The sequence below is a fragment of the Neopelma chrysocephalum genome, unplaced genomic scaffold, assembly GCF_003984885.1.
Source record: "Neopelma chrysocephalum unplaced genomic scaffold, ASM398488v2 Primary Assembly neopelma1_24, whole genome shotgun sequence".
Lineage (NCBI taxonomy): Eukaryota > Metazoa > Chordata > Aves > Passeriformes > Pipridae > Neopelma > Neopelma chrysocephalum.
This window is the reverse complement of record NW_020897693.1, coordinates 15,856,444-15,867,462: the sequence shown is the minus strand read 5'-3', so window position 1 is coordinate 15,867,462 and position 11,019 is coordinate 15,856,444. Positions and strand designations below refer to the sequence as shown.

The following is an 11,019-nucleotide window of genomic DNA, read 5'->3' as shown; positions in this document are numbered from 1 at the left end:
GTTGCCACTCTGTAGCAGGAGTTGCCTAAACCTTTGCAAGGTTGCCCCTGCTTGCACTACCATGCAAACCTGAGCTGCAGTGAAGGAAGGGTGACCCATAATCCCTGTGGTGCCTTTGCCATGGGCTGTATCCCCAGTAGAAGCCAGGCTCAGCCCAAGGAGGCAATGTTTTCAGCCCAGTGTTAATACATGGACACACATACGTGTTTCAGAGGTTGTCTCTCTCACCCACACCGACTTAGCAGATGTAAGACCCTCCATGTACAAGATTACTCTTATTTCATTGAACTGTTTTAAAAGTTACACTTTCAGCTAATCCACTGTGAACCCAGCCTCAAGCCAAACTTCAAGTCAAAGAAGAATAATCCAAAGTTAAGGCAGCCCTTTCTTTTAAGATACAAAAAGTACAGTTTCCCCTGGATTTGGAGCATGTAGAGCTCAGGAAAAGTCTCTCCATCCTTCAAACCAAACCAGGCACACATACAAGGTTTTGTCAATGTGCACTACAAGCACAGCCCACCACAGCAAAGCCAACAATAATGCCACTGTACCTGACTAGAAAGGGAGCACAGAGCCTCAAGGGCACTCACTCTGCACCTCTACCCAAAAATAGCATGTTCTGACGTAGCTGCACTGTTGCTGACCCAGGGCAGCCTCAGGCTGCTGGAAGGTGTCAGCTCCTGTTCTGCCAGCTGCAGCCTTGGCACAGCACCAGCATAACCCAGCCCATGGTGAAACGATGCAGCTCCATCACAGGATATGCTGGACCTGATCACTGAGGTAAGGCTGTTGAGGGGCTGCAGTGACACTCAGCATGTGACGGAGCCAGTCACTCAGGAGGGAGAACTACCAGCACCTCAAGGGGCTGCAATTAACCCTTCTCAATTAATTAGGACTGGATGTGCTCCTTACAATCCTGAGCTGGGGAAGTGAGAGTGCATCAGCTTAGACAACCTTGGTCTGGGAAAATGGCATTAATTTTCAAGAAAAATTTAAATAATAAGCAACCCAACTTGATAAATTTAATTTTTTTTTATTAACAATCATTTTACATTACAAGGATAATATGACAAAAGGAAAGTTCTCGTGTACATACTATGATATATCAACATAGCTCTATTCGTATCCAGTGTCCTAGGTCCTTTCACACAGGTACTATAAAGCATAGTCTGTAAAGTAATAACATTTTAATGTTCTCGAAAAGAGTGATATTAACATATTAATACATATGTAGTAATAGACGTCTAGATATTTCTCTCATTTCATATGTGTGTGTGGTAGGTGAGTGGGTGGGTGAGAGATCGCTTGAAACAGTTCAGCAGGGCTGTGCTTGGATGTGGATACAGAGAGGTTTGAGACAAAGCCTCATTTTCTGGAAGTAGAAATGCATTTTTGCTAACTGTCGGGTGAGTCTATGAGGATGCCATGACTGGCAGAAAACTCTGTAGCCCTCCTGTAGCATTTGGGACATTACAGCATATGAGACATGGTTCCCCCACGTAGCCCAGCGAGCTTATTTGACATGAGGTGCAGTGCATGGGAGCCCCTCGCCGGGCGGCAGCACCACCAGCACAGGCGGGTGGGAGGCGAGGCCGCGGGCTGAGCTTACGCGAGTGTCAGTGGCATCTGAGGAGGGGGCTGGGAGTGAGAAAACTGTCTCTGAGGTTTGTGAGGAACAGGTGCCAAGGAGATCCCCACGGTGCTGCACAGCTGAGGGGCTGTGGCAGAGTGGGGAGCCGCCACCAGGCAGGGGCGGCTGAGGTGGATTATCAGTTGTGTGGAGGAGAGAGGCCTGGGAGAGGGCACTGAGGTGTGTGACAGGGTTTGGGGGGAGCTTGCACAGTGTCTGCTCAGGCAATACCAGTGTAACGAGTCACTCAGACTGCAGAATTACAACTCACCCTCCTCCAGACTGAAGTCAACAAATAAAACAAACGGCAAGGAGTGCAGTGGTTGCCAGGCCTGGCATGGAGCTGCAAAGACAAACCTCCTCCTTCAACCCTTGTGGGGAAGCAGCTCACAGAGTAACCACCAGCTGCCAAACTGGCCAGAGGCACCTCGCGGGTCCTTTCTAGAGTCAGCCAAAGGCTTCCGGATGCAGCAGGGTCAGTGGCCTACAAGCAGCTGTGTGAAGGGAGGGATGGAGGGATGAGGCAGCTATCCATCCCACAGGCATCGGGAGACACTAGGCTGATCCATTGTTCGGATCCACCCCCATCCCAGCATGGAAATGCTGGTCACGGGAAAACAGGTGACTCTTTGCATGGGAAGGGCAAGAGGGCTGCACCCTTCGGTGCTTCAGCCTGGCAAGGTCCATACGCTGTGTGTTGGGGCCCAAAGGCACACATGCATCACCGACCATGTCTTCCACACAATCGCATCAATCCCTTTTCTTCAGAAAACCTCCCTGGGACCCCAGCCAGGCAGGCTGCTCACCAGCTGAAGAGTAGCTGTGAGACCTGAGGGAGCAGTCAGTCTGACCCAACAGAGCTGAACGTGCACCCCAGTGGGGATCACACACTCCCATCCATATTGCTCCAAATTCATGGTTCCTTCTCATTCGTATTGCTCCAGCTCCATATACCATCCCTGCCATGTCCGACTGCGGCAGTAACCTTCCCTCCGCTCAGTAATACCTTTGCTCTCCTGCTGCCTTTATCCCAGCATCATGGCTGTATCACTGACCGATGCCCCCAGCTGAACCCACGCTCTCACTGCGTGCTGTGTGAGCACTGGCCAGTGCAGGGTGTCCCTAGCAGTGTGCCGGCAACTACTGAAGAACACCAGGCGGAAGAGCAGAAAGTCATGTTTCCACAGCACCAGCACCCACAGTTGTTAAATGCATCCATGCAGAGAGACAAAAGTGTATATGAGGGTGGGATATGTATCTGTCCAAGTGTGAACACACAGGACCTCAGCAAGAGGCTTACTTGGGAGAAGACAAGGACACTCGAGCATTTTTCCCTACCAAGACATTCCTCTATTAAACAAGCCTTATTTATCACTTGGGTAACATGCCAGCAAGGAAATCCCTTGCCCCAAACACAGCAAAGCCCCTCTCCATAGAGTGCTGTACACGTAAATGTAGGCCTCAGTGTATGGCTAAAACCATTTCAAAGTCCAAAGTCTTCAGTGTTACATGCCTTGTGCTAGAACACAGGGCCAGCCTTACACAAGGGTGGTTGAGTCTATATTATATCTTTATATCTATCGAAAACATAGAAATATATAAATATATAGGATTTTATTTATAGATATATAAGCATGTGATTTTAATCTTTTGTACTGTGTGTATATGTACTGGGATGTGCGTATATACAATATATAGACCATATGCATATGTACTGTATACATACACTAGCTTACATGCACACACATCATACATGTCTCCAAGGGAGACAGGAATTGCATAGGCATTACTGCATTGTATACAATGGCTGGGGGATCAACGTACCATTTCTCTGCTTTTAAGACCTCTTTTGACAGGGCTGAGAGGGGAATCTGCAAAGGCAGAGGCTGTTTCTGCTTATCTGCAAGCTGGCTGTCTAGGCTGTCTTACACACTGGTCAAACAAACAAACAGCAATCCTCATGAGATAAGAAAGGAGGGGGACTCCAAAGACTCCACGGGCCACCTGGTTGAGTTTCTGCTGTGAGAAAGAGATGGACCAAGCCTGAATCATGTCTGAATAGTCATATCAGCAAAAGCGTGACCAGCACGAGGGACACTGCTGTGTTCAGCTCAAGACCCAAGGCAGATGACACACCAGGACCCTGCCCACTGCGTCCCCTCACAAGCCACTATAACTCCTGTGTGCTTTTGCTGGTATGGGAAGAGCTTTGGTCTCTTGTGAAGATTATCCCTGCTGAGGTCAGTCTCATGGCTGGAGGGCCCGGACCCCTGCAGACACTGGCGAGCCCTGCAAAAGGACATGTCTGAATGTGCTTCACAGATTTCTGCTTCACAGCAGGGTAAAAGAGGCAAGGAGTCTGAGCAAAAAGTGGGGAAGGGAAATTGGCAACCAAAAATCCCATGGGCTAGAAATACAAACCCAAGGGTCTGGAGAAGTGTGCATTATTCACAGTCAGATGCCATAGCTAAGATGCAGGGAGAAGAAGAGAATAAAGAGCTCATTTGAGAAAAACTGAACCCTTCTGTCTTTGCAGCAAAACAAGTTCAAGATGCTGTGAGCAACATGTTCAAAACAATTTCCTCTCACTCACTCAGTACAGCAGGAAAGGCATCGATTAAACCTGATGCACGGTGATCTCCAAGCCAAGGAGGCCTCCTCCTGTGCTCCACTGTGCCTTCCCTATGCCTGTTGCTGCCTCCTGTCCTCACTGACACCAGGACAGGCCCAGGCAAACAGGGCACAGAAATGCACCCGCTCCCAGGAAAGTCTGGGGGGCACTGGTTAGCCAGGGGCATTTTGCATCAGTATTCCTCCCTCCTCCCTATCTTGCTCATGCTGGCACATTTCAATCCACAGACCATCCATCAAAGAAAGAGCTAGAGATCTGAGATAGGCAAGTAACCCTGGAGGGAAAGCTTGCAAAGCACCTGCATTAGCCTAGGATAAAGGCCAAGATTATTTTCTGACGTGGGTGTAACAGGGAATTGTGTTGAAGGAGCTGGCCTGGGCTGGGCCAGCTGCTCTGCCAACCTCTTGTCTCTCCCCATCACCAATGCAAGGGGTCTCTGACCTTTCCCATCATGGATATCTGCAACATCCAGTGGCAGGGAATCATGCTTCCTACTGACATCGCTTGCAGGTGTAAGCAAAGTTATTTGCTAAAGAAACAAGCACTTTCCCTGTGTCAGCTGACTGCCTGGAGAAAAAAACCCCACCTGCTGTACATTGCACTCTGCCATTAGGAATAACAGCTGTCGATGAAAGGTGTCACTGATGAGAGCAGGATTTGCAAGTGAAGCAAAGGAAAGGAGTGGCAAATCGGAGGAATCATTTCTGAATAGGGTCTCTGGCAGCTCTTGCAGAGAAGGCAAGGCACCATTTCCTCCCCAGTGGCAAAAGTTAGGAGGCTCAGAACAGGAGTTGTAAACAGGCCCCTCAGGTGGTTCAGCACAAGCCCTGGGGGAGCACTCCTGTCTCCAAAGGTGTCTGGAGTCCGTCCTAAAGTATCCCTTCCTTCCACGTGGGCCAGGCACTTTGATGGGGTTCTGTGCCAAGGAACTTTTGCTGCTGCCAACAGAAAGGCAGGTGATTTTCGACTCCATCCACAAAGAGCTAATGGAGCTCCTATGGACTCTATGATCTATGCTCACCTTGCCCATCTCCAGGTCAGAAACTAATGGAGCAGCAATCTTTCTTTTTTTAATCTTTCTGCATCTCCTTACATTTTAAAAAGGGAGGAAGCCTGACATCTCCTCAACAGGCAGCAGCTCCATGAGCTTAGTGGCAGCACCCTGAGCAGAGCCTATTTACCAGGCCCAGAGAGCTACAAGTAACTTGTGTAGAAAGATCCCTACTTTATGGTCAGGCAAACAACTGCCCAAGTCTGCACAGCTGGCAGAGGGTTTCCAGTTTAATATTTACTCCTCTGGATGAATGAGTCAATTTTATCACATCATTTATAGGGAAAAACAGAAAAAAATGCAAAGCCATTTTTTTGCTTGCTAGGTGTTACATATCGATGTCCCTGTGCTGTGACAGTGTGATGCCCTGACCTAGCTTGTGACATTTCCATGAGGACCACAGGGAAAAGCACTCAGTGCCTACACCCTTGACAGCGCTTTGGCAAAAGGTGGGTGGTGCTGGCGCAGGTGCCCCCTCCTGCCTGAGCTACCCTCAGGCTGCACATGCTGTCAGAGGTAAGGCAGAGGGAATAAGTGCTACAGAGGGTACGCTGCCTGACCAGCCCTCGCTGCTATATTCACAGGGTCTGCTCTACTCCACTCGGACTGTCTGACCAAAAGGCCCCATTTTACAGAAAAGGGGGCAGAGTCTGAGCACAAGGATGGACCACCACCAGTGCTTTGGGTGGGCTCAGTCCCTCCTGAGTCCTATAGGGACAGCGGCAAACACTTCCAAAGCTCTGATCGACACCACTCTAGCTGTTCCTGTGGGGTCTGAAAGCTGAACCAGTCCGTAGTGGCTTGGCTGCATGCCTCTGCCCAGTGCTGGCTGTGAAGTTCTACTGAAGGCAAAGGGGTTAGCAGGAGGTGAGTGAGACCTAGGTAGAAGTGTGTGTTTTCCTGGGGAAGACAGTGCGTGAACCCTGGCAGTGAAAGTGACTCTGAGAGAGATCGGTTCCAAACATGCTACATCTCCATTGAAAACAAACAAAAACGTTTTAAAAATAAAATAATATTATATATATATATATTTTTATATAAATGAAAAGCTATCAACTAGCAGCAACGGTTCTAGAGATATCTTAGCACCAAGACCAAGGGCAGGGGGGTAACAGGAGAAAGGAAAGGTTCAGTGTTGCTGATACCACCATCATGTTTCCAAACAACACAGCTTGGCACAAAGCTCATCCCTCTGGGAAGTGAGAACATGTTGGCTTGGACACCTTTTGGACAACAGGTCTCACTCCCATGATGGTCTGGTCAGGTTGGTGCTGTCCATGCCACATCAGCAGGGCAAGGCACTAGCATCTGTGGAGTTTTTGCACCTTTTTTTGTTTGTGTGGTTTGTGTTTTTTCTTTTTTTTTTTTTTTTGGTTGGTTGTTGCTTTTTTTATTTTTTTTTTTCTTTTCTAACCTGAAGTGATATTGTGTGGATGCCTGGAGCTTGTTTACTTTAAAAGAATAAAACAAAAAAGAGCCCCAAGCCCACAGAACAATCTCTTTGTGATGGAAGGTGCAAGTCCCCCATTCACATTTCAGCTGGACTCCACATTCCTTCCTTCAAGAAAGAAAGATTTCGCAGGAAGAAGCAGAGCATCCCTTCTTCCTGCTATCATCAGTCTGCTGTGCTGTGGAACATGTTACCTTGGTCACAAGAGAATACGTGAACCTTTGTAGGACATCATCACATGAATATAATCCAAGATAATCTTGCATTGATAGCTCCTGCCACCAAACCGCAGCAGGTTTTTCTTTCAGTCATTCCAAACAAAACAAAACAAAACAAAACAAAAAACCCACAACAATCTAGGATTATAAAGACATAGTATAAATAATGTAAATTAGAATATAATTTTTTTAAGCCTTTGAATCTCCGCCCAGAGATGGCTCTCAACTCATTGGCTGTCTAGCTTCCACAGCAGCCCTGGTTTTGAATGAATAGTTGTATATATATATATATATATATATATATTTATCTCATACAATATAAAAATATAAATGCAAAAATTTCCCCCTGCCTTCTCTATTTTGCTATTTTATAGTCTGCACATGACATCATGTTATATAATATATGTATAATAGACTGGTATTATGGTTATCATAAACGGAGCTGAAAGCCAAGTATTACTCTACAGCCCAAAGGTAGGGAGAACTGAGAAAGAGGCATCACAGTTTAGTGGAGGCATTTGTTTCTAAGTCAGAATAAAAACCCAAAATCATGCCCTCAGCTCTTCCCTCCTGCCAGTAATCTCTTGAGTGAAAAAAGCTTCCATTCAACTGAAGAGAACTGGGTGGAGCTGGGAAGCTGAGGACAACATAAACACACGGGATGCTCTGTCGGAAATCAGAAATGTGACGGTTGCCAACAAAAGGCTCAAATGGCTCAATAACTGGACTGAACAATGGAAGGAGAGGCAGAGATTAAAACTGAGGGGAAAACAAACAAATAAACAAACAATCCCAAAACAAAACAAAACCCAAAACCCAACAAACCGACAACACACATACAAAGGAAACCACTGGGAGGATGAGGCTGACAAAGACCCGTTGTGTAGCTTATAGATTGTTAGGTTTGAACATGTAGAGTATGGCCCCAGCACACGCTTCTGAAGAATGAAATGTTGCCACCTACATTGCAGCTGCCATGGTTGGAGACACCAGTAAATGTCTAAACATTGTCTCAATCTTTAAAATTCTGCTTAGCTTCTATCAGACGCACATCGTCTTAACTTTTAAATTTTCAGTGTGGGTTTTTCCTTAATATAGATAATATATATATTTTATATAATATATCAAAGTTTAGAGTATAGATTAAAAAATTATTCAACTGCTTTCTGATCTGAGGCATTCCTTCCTAAATATCAGGGTAAAACTCAGAGCCATGGTCCACGCTCTGCAACATCGGCTTCTGATCAAGAGATGACATCCTGCTCAGCATTTCTGCTGACAGCGCATAACTATTACCGGACTTCTCCTCAAACCAACTATCTAGTGCCCTTTTGCAATCAAAGTTGGCAATGGGTGGCCCGTTAACAGCAATTGTCAACAGATCACTGAGCTGCTCCAGTGTGAGCCGAGAGCGGTTGTTCTTGCGCACTCTCTGCAGGGCAGTGCGCCCCTTCTCACAGCAGGCCGAAGAGGTGGGAAGGACTTTGAGGATCTGAACTATTTTATTTAGGAGGGGAAATCTCTGTTTGTATTTACAAATGTGACTGAGCAAGTCTTTAAAACCGTTTTTGGTATAATAATCCACCTTGAGTTCTCGCCACTCCATCAGCAGACTCCCTCGGGTGTCCATCCCCTCTCTGCAAACCTCTCTGGAAAATGATGGGACTGTCTCCAGGTGTTCAAATATTTGTACCATATCCTCCTTCCCATAGCTCATGAGCTCATCAGTGCTTCTGGGCCAAGCTGCAAGGTCAAATACCTGACAGGCCTTCACAAATGTCCGGCTGCGGGAATCAAACCTTTGGGCTAGGATCACCTGGGTCTTTTGGCAGATCTTTTCTCTGATCGACTGGAATTTGGCTTCAGCCACCCGTAGGTTTTTCACAGCAATGCCATTAAAGCTTTCACGGAAGTTTTCCTCAAACTCCTGCAAGTACTCCCCAGGTGAGTCTGCTAGCCGGCTGATCTCCTGGATGGCCTCCTCTATTTTATCATCCACCTGCGACACAAGAAGGTACTCCCCTTGGAAGACATAGGCAAGGCGTGAAAGCACAGCAATCACATCCAGCAGGAAGTAGATGAGTTTAATTGACTGGTAGTCCATCAGGAACTGCAGGAGGGCCAAGGCAATGGCAGAAGCATCTGCCCTTTGGGTCTGGCCACTGACATCTTTGAGATGGGCCACAACCTCAAGGTAATCCTTGATTAGAGCATTGAGCACATTCTGCTCCCCAATGATCCACTTCACTGCTCGAATGTCCCCCAAGAACTCAGTTTCCTCACATAGAGTGGCAGCAGTGACTCTCAACTCGCACATGAGTCGGGGAGAATAACGGTAGAAACTGAGCAGCTGCTTCAAATTATTTTCCAGCTCCTCCAAACACGGTAGTTCCTTCCCACTGATGGCATCCAGAATTTCCAAGTGGGGTCTATGCACCATAAAGGGCAGGCAGAGAAGCCAGGGCAAGGTCTTTCTGATTGTCATGAACAAGTTGGCTCTGAGGCTGGCAGTAATGTTAGCACCATCAACTCCCAAGCCAACAGTTGGCTTCTCATCCTGCAATCGTATTCCCAGGCTGGAAAAAGCCCGGTCTAATGCTTGGAGGTAACTGTCTGTTGTGGAAAAGCCCAGCTCCTGAAGGGACAGGAATTCAGTTGCTGGAGGCCCATCGCTGCTCGTGTACTGCACATAGACTGCAACCGTGTCTGCAAGCAAGTCATCGCTCTGCCCATCTAGAATGATGCTGAGGAAGGGAGACTGCCGGATGCGTTCAACCAGGTCCTCTCGAAGAGCCCGGGCGATATGGTGAATTAAGATTTGGCAGTCTCCTTCATTCATGTACTGATCCACCACCTTGAGTTCACACTTTCTCAGAAGTTCTGCCAGAGGCCGAAAGTCATAGTAGGGCCTGCCCTCTAGGGCCAAGTGGTAGGCTGTATTGAAGAGCAGGGTCATATTTCGGCACATCTCTTCTGTCTTCTCTGGGTGCATCCTGAGCTTGTAAAGCTGCAGGCACTTCTTGTGGAGGTTGCTCTGGCTGTGAAGCTTTATCGTGTGTATCTTGAACTGCTTTGAGCCAATGATGAAGGCTGAAGTCCGAGAGGATTGCACTGTGTACTGTCTACAGACGTGGCACCACATTTCATTCAATGTTGGGGAGTACCGCAGAAACCAAAACTTTTTAAGCCACTCTTGCTTGAACCGCCGTATCCTCCGGCCTGTGGCAGAAGACATCTTCGAAGGCTCATCTGTAGCAGCAATCATGTCATTGGAAACTGATTCATCAGCAGAATCCACCTCTTGGTCATCATCCTCCATGATGGTGGGAACTGAGATGATGCTTTCTGAAGCTGTAACAAAAAAAAATAAAAAAAAGGAAAAAATACGGTATTTACAAAGTCACTGAGCTAGAGAAGCATCCTATTGGTGACAGTAGAGCATCGCCCAATGAGCTGGACACAACCTCCCCTCTCCTGCCCACAATGCATTATGGATAGAATTTGAATCATGGCTTAGAAAGGAAAAGAAGTCAATATTTCTGCATATGAACTTTGTCTCCAACATGCCACAATGAACAGCAAGAAAGGACACTACATCCTGGCCACTTGAACAATACATTGTTTGACCCAAATGTTCCCTTTACTGAAGACTCCTGGCTGCTTGACAGCATGTTCCTGGAGGAAAGGAAATGTATCTTCAGAAAGGGACACATGGTTGTGTTAAGGCAGTGGAGGAAACAGAGAGGGTTTTCCAACAAGGGACACAGCAGGACATCATTTCATACACAAAGAGAGCACATTTCAGTGTTACCACAGAGTCATTCAGATTTTCTTGGTAGCATGTGAGGTATTGTGGAGGGGCTTCCGCTGAAAGAGAATGCATCAAAAATACAGCAAACAAACTGTCTGCAATGGAATGTCTTTTTTATTGACAGTGTATTATCAATTACAATGGCAACAAATAGAGCAAGTTGTCATACAGAGTCTTTCCCAGACAGTGTTTTCCACTGCACCCACAGTGTCAGCTCCTGGCCCACC

General features: G+C 47.0%; 1 protein-coding gene across 3 annotated transcripts in view; it reads right to left on the bottom strand.

Annotated features, from left to right (window-relative positions):
- Positions 1–1,017: 1,017 nt before the first annotated feature.
- Positions 1,018–11,019, bottom strand: part of PRDM11 (PR/SET domain 11) — a 32,011-nt gene continuing 22,009 nt past the window's right edge. For all 3 annotated transcript variants that reach the window (XM_027704562.1, XM_027704571.1, XM_027704577.1), the window contains one exon: positions 1,018–10,332. In XM_027704562.1, coding sequence (XP_027560363.1) covers positions 8,168–10,332 — 2,165 coding nt within the window. In that variant the 3' untranslated portion in view covers positions 1,018–8,167. The remainder of the gene's footprint in view (positions 10,333–11,019) is intronic.